At 40.4% G+C, this 16,532-nt stretch overlaps 1 protein-coding gene across 3 annotated transcripts in view; it reads right to left on the reverse strand.

The window, feature by feature from the left end:
- UHRF1 (ubiquitin like with PHD and ring finger domains 1) overlaps nt 1-16,532 on the reverse strand; it is a 27,958-nt gene that overhangs the window by 4,624 nt on the left and 6,802 nt on the right. For all 3 annotated transcript variants that reach the window (XR_003092559.1, XM_025196496.1, XM_025196497.1), the window contains exons 2-13: nt 13,769-14,032; nt 12,704-12,879; nt 11,481-11,696; nt 7,850-7,956; nt 7,466-7,652; nt 5,807-5,930; nt 5,612-5,719; nt 3,592-3,696; nt 2,529-2,635; nt 756-918; nt 503-640; nt 1-50 (exon numbers count right to left, since the gene is read on the reverse strand). The exon at nt 1-50 is cut by the window's left edge and continues 35 nt beyond it. Coding sequence is in view for 2 of the 3 variants with exons in the window: in XM_025196496.1 (XP_025052281.1) it covers nt 1-50; nt 503-640; nt 756-918; nt 2,529-2,635; nt 3,592-3,696; nt 5,612-5,719; nt 5,807-5,930; nt 7,466-7,652; nt 7,850-7,956; nt 11,481-11,696; nt 12,704-12,879; nt 13,769-14,032 (1,745 nt within the window). In the remaining variant the exon portion in view is untranslated. The remainder of the gene's footprint in view (nt 51-502; nt 641-755; nt 919-2,528; nt 2,636-3,591; nt 3,697-5,611; nt 5,720-5,806; nt 5,931-7,465; nt 7,653-7,849; nt 7,957-11,480; nt 11,697-12,703; nt 12,880-13,768; nt 14,033-16,532) is intronic.

Consider the following 16,532-nt stretch of genomic DNA (forward strand, 5'->3'; position numbering starts at 1 on the left):
TCTTTCTCCTTTTCTTTGTTCGCAACAGCTTCCAAATACCCTTCCGGATACTAAAGGAAAAAATGCATTAACACATAACCAGGTGCAAACATACAATTCACTGATGGGACCCCATGCATTCCGTTAAAAGAAGTTAAATTATGTACACTTAGAATGCCATTCACATGTTGAACTTCTGTCCCTACCCCCAATTTGACACAAAATCCAATAGAAAAAATGTTTGCTTGCATATTGGGACAAGTAGGGAATGTATTCTACTAAACTAAGTTTAGCTGTCAGCTATGTTAACAGGCTGGTAACAAGCAGTCACCAGTACTGAAGGTATAGTTATATACAAGTAATTCCTCACTTACGGGATTACATCATGTTAATTCATACGTTTCTTCTTCAGACAAAGCAGAATATCCAGAGATGTTTGCCAAGATCTCCCTCCGTCCCTCCCTTAAACCTAGACTCCTCCTAGCTCAATGCCCAGTAACACTTTTTCAATAAGACAGTGTACCTGCATTGTTAGACCAAGCTTTTTCATCCTGTCCTTCCCGTCCTTAGTCCAAGGGGCAGGTTCTTCATCATCTCTCCTGAGTAGATAACGCCACACTAAAAAACCAGATTTCCCTGTCTCAGGCCAATATTTCACAACCTAAAAGGAAAAAAAAAACAACAGCCTTCAGAAGATACAAAAATTTCTTCCATAGTCAAATACAAAACCAAACCACTCTTTTCTAATTCAGTCCAAGTTAGGAACGTCTGCTTACCTTGTATATTCCATCGTATCGGTTTCCCTCTACTGGGGCATATTTGCTGTGTTTGCCTCCCTTTACACTTCTCACTACCCTGACTGGCTTCCCAGCTCTCCAATCCTTGGCCTCTGATCCATCTTTATCATTGATAGGGGCACTGCAATTCAGAGCTAGAGCTCTGTAAGAATACATTAAATTAATGTTATAACCCATGGGGGGGGGGAATATTGAGAACTAAATATAAATTAAAGCATAATAAAAACATACAAAAAGGATATGAACGTGAAGCATGGTAACAATACATCAAATGTTTGATGCACCGATGGTAGCACTAGCAAACCCACTGGGGATCTGTGAAGAGGAGAGAGATGGCGCCAAGGGTCCAGCCAATACTACTGTGGACCCAATTACTGCTTCCAGGGCAGCTTGACATCACCTGTCTTGATCACAGACAAAGTGAGAAACAATGGCTTTCAGGAAAGTTACCCATGTATAGAAAACATGATCATGTAGACTCTTTAAGAGTTTACTTTAGCATGGACCATATTTTAACATGGGAGATCACCAAAAGGATTATCTGGATTGCCATTTTTACTTAATCTTGCAGGCCATCTCCTCCAATTCCCAACTATGTAACATCCTTCTGGCAACAGGGATACTAAACTTTTTGGAGGAGAAATATTAGAAAAGGACTTAATGAGATTAAAAATTAGGTGAAGACACTCCCAGATGACCAACCACCTCTACAGTTCAGTAGCAAATGCTGCATAGATGACAAATGGGCCACAGGCCAGAATATGAAAGCCTTTGCTCAAAATTCATCCCTCTGTTCATGCAGGGTGCAAAATAAAGTCTAATCCCATTTACAACTGCTCTATTTACAATACCATATTTATGTGCATACTACACACACTTTCCTAAAATAAACCTTCCAAAATTGGGGTGCATGTCTGGTCTTTTCTACCCAGAATAGAAGCATGGAAACACTACAAGATGGCTGCTGCTTCTTTTTCTTCTCTTTCCTCCAAGCATTAACACATAACCAGGTGCATGCATGGAAGGAAGGGCAGAGTCCAGGAGGGGCAGATCCAGGGAGGCTGCAATGGTGCCTCACTTTGATTCCTGCTCTACCCAAAGTTTAAAACCAACTGCCCCACAGCAGCAGTGGCATTTTATTCAGACAGTGCTAAGAGAGTCAACTGACTTAATGGCTCAACAGAATCTACCCAACTCCAGCTAATCCTCTTTGCCCTACAGGGGTTAACAACCCTCTCCCCTTTTTAATTATCTTATGTTCCACTAACCAAGCTCTCCTTTATTCAGCAATTCTGTTGTCAAAATACAGCCCTGCCGGCTGTTGTTGCTCTTTTCAAAACCCTTGATCTGTCTATGAAGTTCCAATCTCCAGGAGCAGCTAGTTTTAGCCGATGAAAAGGTTAAAATCATAGTTTTTTTTGCCTGAGCAGGAAAGGGAGGGTGAGCAAGATGAAAGTGTGGCTCTCTCCCTGCTATACATAGCCGTAATTGTAGAAAATTCTTTTCTTTATTCTGCCTTCCAAAAACAAGGAGTGTGTCTTTTTTGGCAGCATGTGGTATGCGAGAAAATACAGTATGTTATTGGGAATTTTCCCACTGCATGTTGATCTATAATCAGCTATACAAAGCAAAGCTCCTTTGAAAGTTTTTCCACTTGTTAGTTTTCTGTGACAGCATTAACAGAAGAAAGTTTTTCAGCCTGCCAGACACTATGTAGAAAGCTTCACGAGAGTTGGTTTGAATGCTTCCAACCTGTTCATGTTGGTAAGTTTTTGATCACAAGACTGCCCTGCTGTACGCTTGTTCCCAGAAAGATCACGACCTCCGCTCCCTGTGTAAGTGAAGGAATTGCCGTGGTCCTGAAATGATATATCAAACGGTTTAGTCGCACTCAAAAAATTAAAACAGAGGGCTGTAAAATGGGATTCTGAGACAAGTTTGGATTTGTAGCTTTGCCAGACTCATAGTTGCCCCATGGCCCCTTCAACTATTGTAGCCAGTACAAACGAAGCTATAAGGCAAGCTGGTGTACATTACCAGTTCACAGACAGCTATGCTCCAGTAAGCATCACAACACTTTTCCAAAAAGTCCCTGACAAAGTACATTCTGAAGAACATAGTTCCAGGTTAGACAAGGAGAAGTAGGCAAAAGAACAGCTCCAGCTGAACCCAGAGAAGTGTCCTCTAGCAATGCCATTAAGAGGGACAATGAAAAGTTGCTTTTCTTCAGCACTTATGTTGCAGTACAACTTGGTGGCACGAAAACCTAAAGCTTATGAAACAGGACAAACCAGATGTGTTTTACATTTTCAGCTGTCTATTTCACAAATATTGGCAATACAGTACTAGAACATAAGGAAAATGAGAACTAATGCTAAACAAAAGCAGGTTCGACTCAGTAGTAGCGATTCATCTGTAGTTCCCAATTCTGTGCTGAGAATTGGGCACAGAGAGATACAGAAATAACACAAGTAGTTCTCAGAGCATTCTTTAGAAGGAGGAAAGGGATGCCTCAAAAGGCAGCTAGAGCTTCCTAGCAGAAGCTAGATATACAGATGTCGAGATTATTTAATTTGGCCCTGTCCCTCTTAATGGCATTACCAGAGGACACTTCTCTGGGTCCACCTCGAGCTGTTCTTTTGCCTAGCTTTCCCTGTCTGTTCCGGAACCATGTTCTTCAGATGAAAGGTATGATGCAGGATGGTAGAGGATTAGATTAGTAAACCCAGGATTTTTAAAAATACAACAGCTGAATTCAGTACACTTAAAAGTTTTGTATAGAGAGCTACCAGAAAACAATTCCAAGATTTCTTACTATATCATCTTCATAGCCGCCTGCCAGAACCAGGGAATAAGCGCCGTCATTGCTCCTGCCATGTATGCCTGCTACATGAGGCCTGTGAACACCAGATTCGCTCACCTACAGGAGAATAATAGTTTAATGGGCAGCTGTTCATAACAGACCAATAGAAGCTTCAAAAATTTAACTCCAAAATGAAGAAATTTATGATGCAAAACTGATTCACTAATGGTCCGCAGGGATGGGGGTCAAGGGGCAGGAAGGGTGCACAGCAGCAACATCTCTCTTGGCACGATCTCTGTTTTTTTTTTTTAAAACAAATGCCTGCATCTGGCTCCTGCTATTTATCTCCACCTAGATATCATACATACCATTACACGTTAGAATTAGGCTTTGAAAATCATTTTTCACTAACAGAAAACATGGAAACATACATAAAAGACCCAACAAAGTTGCCCTAAAATTTTTACATAGCCATTTATTACTAGTGAAGAACAAGCATAAACACTATAAAGGCAAAAAGGAGCATTGGCACAAATAAGGAAATATTAAAGTTGATCCCAACTTCAGGTTGAAGAAAGAGAAGCTGGAGAAACGCTCTTCAGAGCAATATGCCAAGAGAAAAGAAGTGGACTTGTGCTTTAACCAGACTCCAAAAATGTGCTCTCTTTTGGGTAACCGCTCACTGGTTTGATGAGAAATCTAGTTGTTTAGTACATTACAGATACTACAGTTAAATGCTTGAGATAGGAAGATGGTTTTTATTCCCACTATTTAGAAAGCCAATACCAAACAATTAAAAGGAAACACTCTGGTAAAGAGAAGTGGGCACTTCTCCCCATTTTGTAGCAGAATGCAAAAGTCTCTATTTCACATACTTATGTCAGTAACAGGGAACCCCTGTCCTTTACTAGGCCAACTTGATTTAGGCAAAGAACCAAGGGTCAGGCAGCTAAGGAGGCAATTAGCTATGCCTGGCCCTAGAGGAGAAGGGCAGAAGGCCCAATCACATGGCTAGGAGGTGGATGGACTGGGGAATATAAACCCTGTCCCAGAGCAGGCAGGGGTTAGGCAGGGATAGGAGTTAGGATTTTCAAGCTGCAGGAAGCAAAGCTTCAGGGAGCAGACAGATGGGCTACCAGAGGAGAAAGGACTCTAGGCTGCAGGGGAATGGGAAAGAAGTCCCAGCACCACTGGACAATGAAAGATAAGCATTGTGAGCCAGTGTGGCAGTCCTGCCATGGCGTGCGATTAAACCTGGACAGGGAGACTTTTCTTTGAAGCTGAAGCTCATGTTTTTTTTGTTCCAGTACCAAAGGACCAGGTGTGGCTGGAAGAAATGGATTGGAGGCCACAGGGGAACTTAGCATAGATCCCTTCTCAAGTCAGGGACCTGGCAGGCTGTGTGGGGGCAAAGCCCAAGCACTTTAGAAGGAGGGCTGCTGTTCTTTGGAGGACCGCAGTACCAGACAACAAAGACTGGGGGTGCAAACCCAGGGCCTGAGAGCCTAAGTAGGCCTCAGCCCAGAGAGAGGCCTACCTCCCAAAGCCCTCTTTTTGCCCCCTAGGGGCAGCCTCCTGGTCAAATGTTAACATCGTGTGGCAGGAAAAACAAAAAGAGTGGGACCCCAAGGGGCAACAAGGTAGGGTCCAGGCATCATCCAGGACAGGCAACCTCGCTGCTCCAGCACTGAGCATGTTACAAGGCCTCTAAGGGAGACCTCTGCAAAAGAACATTGACCTTTTTAAAAATTAAAAGTTTTTCTGCCTGTTCATATTTTTAATAGCTTTCCCATCTTTCTAAAGCATAATACTGCATAAAGACAAACAGAATCCCTCATTCTCAATACATTATCATTCAAGTTATGGAACGCTTACTCTAGACAGGACAGTGGTCTTTCTTTTTTCCAGTTCATGTGCATTAGCACATATGCTGGACTGGCTGCAGTTGCCAGTGCATACTGCTCATGCAAGAGTTGCATTAAATCTATTTTTGCCCCGGGAGGTTCATTCACTCCAAGCTACTGCTTCATACCTGAACTCTGAACTTCCACATGGTGCCCACTGGTACACCAGGAATTGGTCCATAGTGGTTAGAGGGGACAATGGTGCATTCCCTTGTGCGGCCCACACATGCCATACCCTGTTTCAAACAGAAAGCCAGGTGAGCTAAATAGTACAAGGGCCACAATACTCTACATTTCAACGCAGAAAAAAGTTTCACACTCACCTTGCCCCAGTCTCTCCGTGAGGATGAATTAGCTGATGCCATTTTTGCCTTTTTTTTGCTTTCTTTTAACTTCTCTCCTGCTAAAACCACTTCACTTGCATCATTGCGACATTCAGGGCAATACCTGAAATTACCAATCAATTAAAATTGGCTTGCAAGAGCAATCTGTAGTTAAAAAGTTCTCGTCTTTAGAGTATGCTGGTGGATTATAAAATAGCACATTTGAAAAATGTATTATTTGAAGTGAATAAAAACCACAGTATTCAGGATTTACAACTGCATGCTAGTTAAAAGTTTTAAGACAGTGTGCTTGCATAACTTTCCTGACCACCATAGGCAGAACTGTTAAAAAACCCAACTGCACTCGAGAATGTCAGAATAAAGCATGTAGAAAGGATGAAAAAATGCTAGCCCACAACATGCTTTAACTGGTATGCTTCTCAAAAACCCAGCTTATACTGAGCAAAGGAAGCCATGTGAAAGAGGCTCTGTAGTATTAGATTAGCTAATATTCTATTAGCTGGCATCATTCTGACTATGGGTACTGGCTAGAGGGGGCTTTAGTCTTTACTAGTACAAAAGGTTTATTAGTTACCATCCTGAAAAGAACTAAATTCTGTTCCCCAAAGTCTACAAGTTGTTCTTGCAGTTACAGTAATCACAGTGATAACAGAATTCATCAGATAAGTTACCTTTATGCAGTACTAAACTAGCACATAGACATCACCTCCATGACAACGCCGCATGCAGAGAAGGAAAACACACTCATTAAATGATTTTGCATGCCCACGCCAAGATGCCTTTAAGAGGCTTAACTCTCTTGAGTGCTGAAAGTTCTCTTAAACAGTCAACTGAGGAACCCATCACCACTAGTTACTCTTGAAAATCTAGTCAAGGAGGAGACCAGCAGAAAGCTTTTAGGAGTTAGAGTAACATCAGAATGAATGCTCTATCCAACTGAACTGTATACTGCTTGCTAGTCACTCTCTCCTTGGCAAATCTGCACCTGTTCATGGAATCTCCATTCAAGTAATGGGTCTATTTAGAAGTAAGCTGGCCAAATAAACCCCATATTTATGGACATTCAGAAACAATTTCCTTTGTTTCTTTGAAAAATATTTTGAATTTATGCTCAAGAAAGAAGCCTAGATTTCAGGAAAGGCCGCATCAGGTCTCACAAGAAGTGATCCAAAACTTAAGAGGTCCATCCTAATTTAGAAAAGGTATAGCTTGATAAGACCAGTACACAGTTTTACTAGCATTAAAAAAAAAATAATCACAGAATTGCTTCTTGAGATTGTAGCCTCCATCAAAACAGAGGTTGTAGATTTGCTTTTACACTTAACTCCTGTCCACATAAGTTGGATAAATGCCCCTACAGGTGTAGTTTTTAAAATCAATACTACAGGACACAGCTTTAAAGGATATATTTATGACTGATTTGTATTGATTTTTTGTTTAATTGGATAAGAAATTAGAGCCAAGTCAATAAAAAGGCAGGTTTGAATGGATTTTAATCTTGCACTTGCGTTCAATAGCACTGATTTAAAACCCATGCCTATAGGGACACTCATTCCAACTTTGTATATAGACAAAGCTGTACACTCTTCTCATCATTTACAGCTTAACTCATATCACTAAACCATTTTCGTGACTTACCAATCCTCTTCATCTGGTATGCTACTGAGGGGAGGGTTGAGGCAGTAGATGTGGAAAGCCATGTCACACTCATCACACATTAGCTGTTTGTCAGGATCCTGTTTGCCTCCACACACGTAACATGCACACATTTTGCAGGTCTTGTTTGGGTTGTCTTTACAATATTTACACACTGGTCCACTCTGTCCTGTAGACACAAGAACCACGATCTATTTCAGTGCCAGACCCCAGAAAAGAGTAAATTACATTAAAAATTGGACAAAAAGTCTCAATTGAAACATTTAAAACCACTGTTACTTGATTACCCCAGAATAATTATGTGACTACCACCAAAAGCAAAGGACCAAGTATAAAGCTTAAGGTCTCAGTAATTTATTTACTCACTTTTTAACGGGCTGGCACTAACTGGACTAGCATTTCCAGGTTCTTCAATTTTATAAATTTCATCCACAAAAGTAATTCTGCAGTCATTCAAGGAATCACCAGCATCCCTATGGAGAGAAATTTAAGTCAACAAAATCAGTCTTTAGTTAGTTTTTCAAGCATAAGCATAGCTCATACTGGAGAGAGATACACACACTATATCACAACTAAACTCTGAAACATTCTTGATCACATTCAGAGTGACCAATTAATAGATTTGTAATAGCCAACGTGGCAATTATATGACAAGAACCATGCTGGAATTAAATAACCTTCATGCAACGTGACAATTTTTTTCCTCGTCAAAATGGGGAACCTGTGGATTCCAATAACTGCACTATAGTGACTGCTAATTCAGGAAGAACAGTTTGTTATAATTACAGCATAACAACAGTATTATAAAAGTAAAAAAGGTACTTTTAGCAAAGCCCAGAAGCATACTAACTTTTCATTAAAAAAAAAAAAAAAAAAAAAAAAAAAAATCTGCAGATTCAAATGGTTTCTTCAGAAATCCAAGTTACCGTTGGTCTGTGTCATTCTGACAACAGAATTCTACTATATCACTTAGTATTTTACCAACTAAGTCTCCATCTTTACTATATGACACAGCTTTACAACATGCTAGCAGATCTAGCATATAATAAAGCCAACTGCTGATCTACACTGGGATTTTACTATGCATTAGCTAACATGCTATTGACGAATAGGTCCAAGGAGGTGATACTTCCCCTCTATCGGGCGCTGGTCAGACTGCAGTTGAAGTACTGCATGCAATTCTGGGCGCCGCACTTCAAGAGGGATGCGGATAACCTGGAGAGGGTCCAGAGAAGGGCCACTCGTATGGTTAAGGGCCTACAGACCAAGCCCTACGAGGAGCGACTAGAGAACCTGGACCTTTTCAGCCTCCGCAAGAGAAGGTTGAGGCGCGACCTTGTGGCTGCCTATAAGGTCATCACAGGGGCACAGAAGGGAATTGGTGAGGATTTATTCACCAAGGCGCCCCCGGGGGTTACAAGAAGTGACGGCCACAGGCTAGCAGAGAGCAGATTTAGACTGGACATTAGGAAGAACTTCTTCACAGTTCGAGTGGCCAGGGTCTGGAACAGGCTCCCCAGGGAGGTGGTGCTCTCCCCTACCCTGGGGGTCTTCAAGAGGAGGTTAGATGAGTATCTAGCTGGGGTCATCTAGCCCCAGCACTCTTCCCTGCCTATGCAGGGGGGCAGACTTGATGATCTATTGAGGTCCCTTCCGACCCTAACATCTATGAATCTATGGTAACAGGCATGTGTTTTTCTGACAGTTAGTCTAAATCCAGACAGAAGCGACAGTACTACAGGCTAGGTTACACACTGCTTTTCTATTGCTATACCAGTGGTACTGCCCTCTAAAAACAAGTGTATTTAAACCATCTTCATGAAAGAGTTTCTCAGACTGTTAATGGGAAAAAAAAAAAAAAAAAAAAAAAAAAAAAAAAGAACTTAGAAGCTCAATTACCATTTAAATGCCAGCTATGGTTTCTTTCCTTAACATGACAATAAAAGTGCTTACTCTTAAAAAAAGAGAGATGGAATCTCTAACCACTGATGTACTTTAATGATATGTTAGATCTATTGTGTAAAACAAGAAACCTCACTGTTTACAGTTGCCCAACTTCCCAGACACCAATGTCTGCCTATACCCAGTTGTCATCTCTTCCAATTCCCTCCTGGAAGATCTGTCCTATACATCTACCATCTCGTCTGCCCAGCGAACCCCTCTATAGTCCAGCTTCAAATCAAGTTTCTACTCTGAACCTCACTGTCCAGCTGCTGCTAGGTCTCTCTCGCCCCTCCCCAGCCCTTGCACATACACATTCTCCTTCCAACAACAAGTAAGTTGTTCTACCACTCCTAGCCCCTCTCTCCTATGTCCTGCCCTCCTTTACACACCCACACACACTACTTAGTCATTCAGTACAGGAAGGATCCCCAGTTACAGACAAGGACAAATTTTGCAAAGTGTTTTACAAAACAAAGAACAGAGACAGCTTGTGCCCCAAATAAATTATGATTTCATAACTCTTTCTAAAGGTTTGCTTTCAAAATGAAACCTCTCACAGAATGAAGAAAAGCAAAGCTCATCTTTACAGAATTTGGACCTACGATTCCAAAGTTTGGTAGCTACATCAAGATAGCCTCTAAGATTGCTAGCCTTGATTATAATTGAATGAGCTATTGCCAAATGGGAACAACAACAAAAAAAAAAAAAGAACTCGCTCCATATCTCTGAAGAGCTTTAGCACCACATTTGTTTCCGTTTGGGTTAACAGACTGAGCACCTCATCTCAGTCAAGAGTTTTTGAGCTTTTGGAAGAGTCTGTAACAAGGGTATTTTGTGGAAAAGACCAAAAAGGTGAGCAAGTTGCAAGGTTTTACAAGGCTTTTTGGAGTCAGAACTGTTTAAAAGCTTTATGCCGTCACGGACTTGGGGCTGATCTAAGCAAAGTTTTAAGTCAGTCAGTGAAGTTAATAAATGCACATGTATCTATACCACAAATGCCCAGTCCAGGCACCGCTCCTGCCACATCGCATGGCAGGGAGGGCGATGCAGAACAATGTGTGGCCTGCACATGGCCAAGGGGATATGCGGCCACCAACCACGCACAAGTTGGACAGCTCTGACTTAGACCCATGTTTTTATAGTCATAGCTACAGTTTCCTATGATTCCAAAAAATCATATTTTTGGAATCATAGGAATCATATCATATGGAGACATTTAAAAATTGACCCCAGCAGTCTTTCCTGCTTAGACCAGGGAGGCTGGACCCGATGGACTAAGCGAAACTATGTTCAGCAAATCCAATTACGTCACAGTAGTTACTTACTAGCAGGCAGAGGCCAAACAATGTTATAACCGAACGTTGCGCAACTTTAAACTGGTATGTTCTCTAATAGATCAGCGACGTAATAACGAAACAACGTTAACCAGGACGATGTTGAGGAGTACCTGTACTTGTATTTGAACGAGTCATAAGAAAAACTAAACGCACACCTCCTATGCATAGCACATGGTTTCTTAATTTTTTTTTTTTTTTGGTCTTTTACAAAAGGCGCAGACTCATATCATCCAAACACCTGTGTATACGGTCACACTCAAGGAGTTGTTGAAAGAAAGCTTAAAGCAAGGGATTCCATGACAGTGTTTTTAAAATAAAAATATAACGAAGTTCAATTTGTTGTTTCCTTTCAGTTAAAATCAGGAGGCATGTAGACCTTTTATGATAACTTTTATACCCAAAACTATACTACCAAATTCAAAAAGAATAAAATACACTTGTCTACTATGCATTGTCCAGGCAAAGCAGGGAAAAAAAAAATGTAATGCAAATGAAGTTGATCTTTTAAATACCATTTCATTTTTAGTAGTTAAAAGAAAAATAAAAAATAAAAAGAAACTTTCTTATCCTACTACTAAAGTTACTTAAAACACACCCTGTTAACCAAAGTCTAATTAGAGGGGGCAAAAAGTGATAACTGCAAACAGAATATGAAACATTTAGGTTTTGTGATTTCTACCCCATATTTCCATTGACTTAGGTTTAGGATTACTTACCCAAGAAGTATCTTTGCATATATCTCCTTGCTCATTTTGGTTTCCCGTTTTCGCAAGATCTCTGCATCATACCAAAAACCTCTCTCTTTTGGTTCATCAGGATTATAGTTGACCATCACCACCTGCCCAACTTCTAGTTGGTGCCACTCCAAAATAGTCCGTGCTCGTGCACGTACATCTTTTGAACTCAGTTGTACAACTCCATTCTCTGGGTAGCTTTTTTTTGGAAAAAAATGTAAATAATTAGTGCTACACTGCAACAACATCAGATATTACGTTGAACCATCACTTTAAAAAAAAAATTACACATTTTAGAGTTTATGCCAGCATATTTGTTACCAAAAACGAAACCTCTTTCCCAACCCCCTCAAGTATATCTGCTGTCAAACAGGGCATGCCAAACAACGTCACATCCCATTTTATACTTTGACTATTTATTTAGTCTTGTAAAACTAGAATAGTCTTTTGAATATACAGTCTAGTAATGAAGTTACTGTGACAGTAAGGGAGCGTTAAATTATTATTACGGATCCATGTTACCAAACTCTCCATCAGGGACCTCGTGCAGATATTGTTTCTCCTGCAAGAGTTTCTCCACAGGAGAAACCGTGAGTGTATAGATGTTCAGGCTTTTTCTCCCAGAGTAAAAATAACTGCTCCAGGAGAAGAATAACCTGGGAAAAATAACCAGGGTTAAATCATTCTCTGGAGAGTTTCTCCTGAGACAGTGAATGTCTATACATGCTGTGGCATCTCAGAAGAGAACACAGTCCACCAGCATCTTCCTCCCCACTCCCCTCCCTACCCTGGGAGACAGTGCATCACTCACTGGACTCTACTGTTTCAACAGGAGCACAGCATGCCCCTTTCACATTCTCCACACTATGCTGCAAGGAAACAGGCTGACCATGGGCCCTTTGCACTGCTGCCACTTGTCTCCAGGCAGACTAAGGGAGCCTGCAAAACAGGATGAGACATGTGCACGTGCCACCCCTACCACCCCCTCCCTTCTCCCTACCCCCATCTACACAGTGTCAATACTACAAACTCTCCACTCTTCAGGGCCTCAGCATTCAAATTTCTGTACACACAGCTCTGGGTATGTTTCTCTACCAGCAGAACCAACTTGGGAGAATTCTCCCAGGTTATTTGAATGTGCGTATGCAGTCAACCAACATCAACTCCTTTCAATGACTGTCATTAGGCAAGAAGTAGCAACTCACTCTTCATATTTCACATGATATACAATATCTTCTTCAGGAACTGATGATTGCAGTTTAGACTCTGTGTAACTGTCATTCGATTCGTTTGAAGTCTTCTTTTTCCCAGTCACATTTACAATTTGGGCTTCAAACCATGCTCCCATGTTCATATCTCGACCATCTACTAAGTCGTTCACCTTATTAATAAAGTAAGAAAAAAAACTTCCCAAAATGAATTTTCAAATTAAACTTGAACATTCAAATGAGTTTTCAGTTTAAGCTCTCTCAACAAGGTCCAGTTTAGAAAAGTAACTAGATTTAAAAAAAAAAAAAAAAACCAAACAAACAAAAAAACCAAATTTACACACTCTCCTCCTGGTCATACAGGGCAACCTACATTTTCTAGAGATGAACGGATAAGGACAGGCTCAAGCTGGTCCCTGCCTGGCCAGTCCCCCACCCCTGCCCCCACTGTACAGTCTCTCTGCAAGAAGGTTAGCACCGATGTATAAATTCATTTTTTAAATTGGGTGGCACCCAAGTCACAAGGGTGCCTCAAGTCCAAAGGTTGAGAACAACTGATCTACATTGTAGGATTATAAGCTCTAAGAGGTAGAAAAAAATGTCTTTATCATTTATTTTTCCCTTAAATACTGGGCAGAGTTTTGGCATTTTATATCTACTGTTAGTAAACAACAATTAAAGGACAGAGTTTCAAAGTTGTCGGGAAAAAAAAACCAGACCAAAAAAATTCCACTGTAACGTCATTAACAAGCAACTGTTTACAACTTCAAGGTGGTCAAGAAACAATGTTGGTTTTGACAAATTTAACTCTAAAAAAATATTTAAAAGTTTCAAAATGATTTAGGAGTCCCATTTCAACATGTTCAGAACCAATTTCACGTAAGCAGTTCACATAAGTATTTAGAGATTTCAAAGAGGGCAAGTTTTCCAGAAAAGTCTAAAAATTCTCAAGGGATAAGAAAACCAGTTTCCACTCTCAGGCCTAATTCTAAGCGATCAGAGTTTTTTTTGCACGGCTGGCTTTATTGTTCCATTCTATACAGTGTACTGGACTACACTTACCTTATAGAGGCCAAATACTGCATCAGCCCAGTCAGCTTGTGCTGCTGTACTGGGTTGTCCCTCAAGCTCCACTGCTCCTTCCCCATTGTTGGAATTCTTATCAGACTCACTTTGGCCTGATCCGCAGCCAGAGTCTGTATCTGAGAGTTCGGAGTCTTTTTCTTTATTAACAGCTGGTAGCACAGCAGGGCTTTGTCTTACTAGTAGTTGAACAATATCATTCAGTCCAACGCTGTAGTCAAACAGGGAGTGACCATCTTCCATCTACAAGGAAATTAAAAAAAAAATAACTATGCAGTTTGTGAACAAATTAGCATTTTAATGCCAACTCAAATCTAGATTTTGATTATACAGATGTGCATCTATGCCAAGAGAATGCACCGCAGTTCTAATAAGAATGAAGTAATTTGTAGAATTTGACACATTTATGGATATTTAGCAGGATCCACATACTAAAATACCAGAAGATCTGTATTGTGGCAGAATGGCTACACCACTTGTGCCACTCCATTTTATGAAACACCTGAAAAATGGCTACCAGACTTTTTGTGGACATACCAAGTATGGAACAAGTACACAACTTTCATTAAAAAAAAATAAAATAAAAATAACTTACCCCAGCTTTCCCTGCAAAGATTTCTCACCATATTCTGTTAAAACTCCATAACAAAAAGAGCATCTCAACTCTATAACTGATATTTTAAAGAGGACTCCTCATTACAAGCCAGGTCTAACTGAATTACTTGGTACATGCTCCAGACATTGGCCATTAGTAACATTGGAACAAATCTGGTTTTATACAACATATTATTCTAGATACATCAAGTTACAGTATAAAAATAAAATACTGAATGTATCCTGTGTCCTTCACATTTTTTTTTTTAAATGGAGAGAAAAAAAGTAGACAAGTTATTCACTACTCTTCTCCAAACCAGGTAAAGAATTTCTTGACAATAAAGAGATCAGAATGGACTCTTCACAACTTAAAGACACTCCGCTATTTGAGAATGACTCAACAAGTCCTAATTTAACCTTGAATTGAAGTACTTTTAAAACATTCTGGAACAGAACTATGGCAAAATTCCAGCTTGTCCAAATAATAATACAAGTACAGACATCCAGATTGACCTCTTATAACCACCCTTCAAGAACTTCAAAAGTAAGGAGTATTATTGCCAGGTTTAATGTACAATACTTGAAGCTTCAGCAAGTTTAGAAGTTCAGACAAGCTTCGCCACATATTTAAGGTCTAAGTAACAGAAATTATACAGGAAGTCACCATCCCACCCAGCCAAAGCCACCAAAAAATTTATCTTTAGAGCTTTGTTCTCTACCCATGGAAAATTAAAGTTAACCACAAATATGTCTACACTTCACAAGAATTATTAAGCTAATTCAATTTGGATTTATGACCTCAAATGCTAAAGAACTACCAGTGGCAATCTGACAGGAGAAATACGGTCAAGTCATTTCCCGCTCAGATACAAAGAGTCGTTCAACCCAAATTCATAAGAATCAACTGAAAGGTGTGATTTAGCACCAGTGCATGATACTACCAAAGTTGCTAGATAGGAGCTGACTAACAGGATTAGAAGAACAGGGACCATCATAAGGAACAGCCAAAAGCAGAGCAGTAGGGAATGCAAAGAACCAACAACTGAAGCAGTCTCTGGAGACCTAAGCATCATACAACCTGCCCAAAAGTAGCAATATCAATTGCAGATGCAAGTAGGAGAGTATTCGTTATTGGGAATGATCCCCCCCACAGTACAAATTTTGCACGGACAATCAAGAACATTACAAACTTGAAGGACTCAGACAAAGCATTAACTTATGGAAATCCCATCCCTTAACACCCACACGCTCTCTGGACCAGAATTAACCTTGCTCTCTGAATTATTTCTGTGCTGTAGTCTCTTCCTTTTCATACCAGAGCACATTCCATTCGATTTACAACAATCCTGTACTAGTATTGCCCTTCAAGCATGCTTTTTTTTTGGTAGAAAAGAAAAGTCTCTTCAGTTTCAGGGTGCTTGAATTTATTCAAGATGCATTTCTGTGCTCAGCACAACCACAATAAAATACAACATAAGCCTCCAAGATGTTTTCTGAAACAGATCTCCTAGTCTCTTCATAGCGTACTGTAAAAATACCACTCATCCAAGCATTGCCAATATAACTGCGGGGATGAAGAAGACAGTTATTTTACCATTCCCAAAACCCTCCAAGAAATATCTGGGACATTGTTTTAAGAGTTATATTTTTTAAGTAAAGATCATCTTGGGGAACTTCATCTTTGAAAATATTCTTGTCCTCTGCTGCTGCTATGCCGCCTTTCCAGTTAACAGGCAGGTAATTACCTGTGTTTATGAAAACTCTGGACTGTTTATTAACATTCAGTTCTGCGGGAAGATAAATACTCATTACATTCAGTAATGGAGCATGCAGAAACGAACGCAAGAAGATGGAGGAGGCAGAAAACAGCAAGCCTCCCTCGCCCCCACTCCTCTCGTCTAAAAGTGATGACAACCAAGAACGAGACTTTCCCAAAACCTCACTAACGCTAGAAAATTGACTACGTTTACTCATTGGACAATATATTAAACCTAGATGGGGTCTGGCTATTTGCGCATGAGGCCCTAGTGCGAGAACTATTTCATCAAGCTTGTTTTCCAACAGGGTTGAGTTAAATTATTGGGGCTGCCCTGGATAGCCATCAGGAAAGTGCAGCTGGTACCGAAGGCAGCAGGGATGGGGCCTCAGG

The sequence above is a fragment of the Alligator sinensis genome, unplaced genomic scaffold, assembly GCF_000455745.1.
Source record: "Alligator sinensis unplaced genomic scaffold, ASM45574v1 scaffold1295_1, whole genome shotgun sequence".
NCBI lineage: Eukaryota > Metazoa > Chordata > Crocodylia > Alligatoridae > Alligator > Alligator sinensis.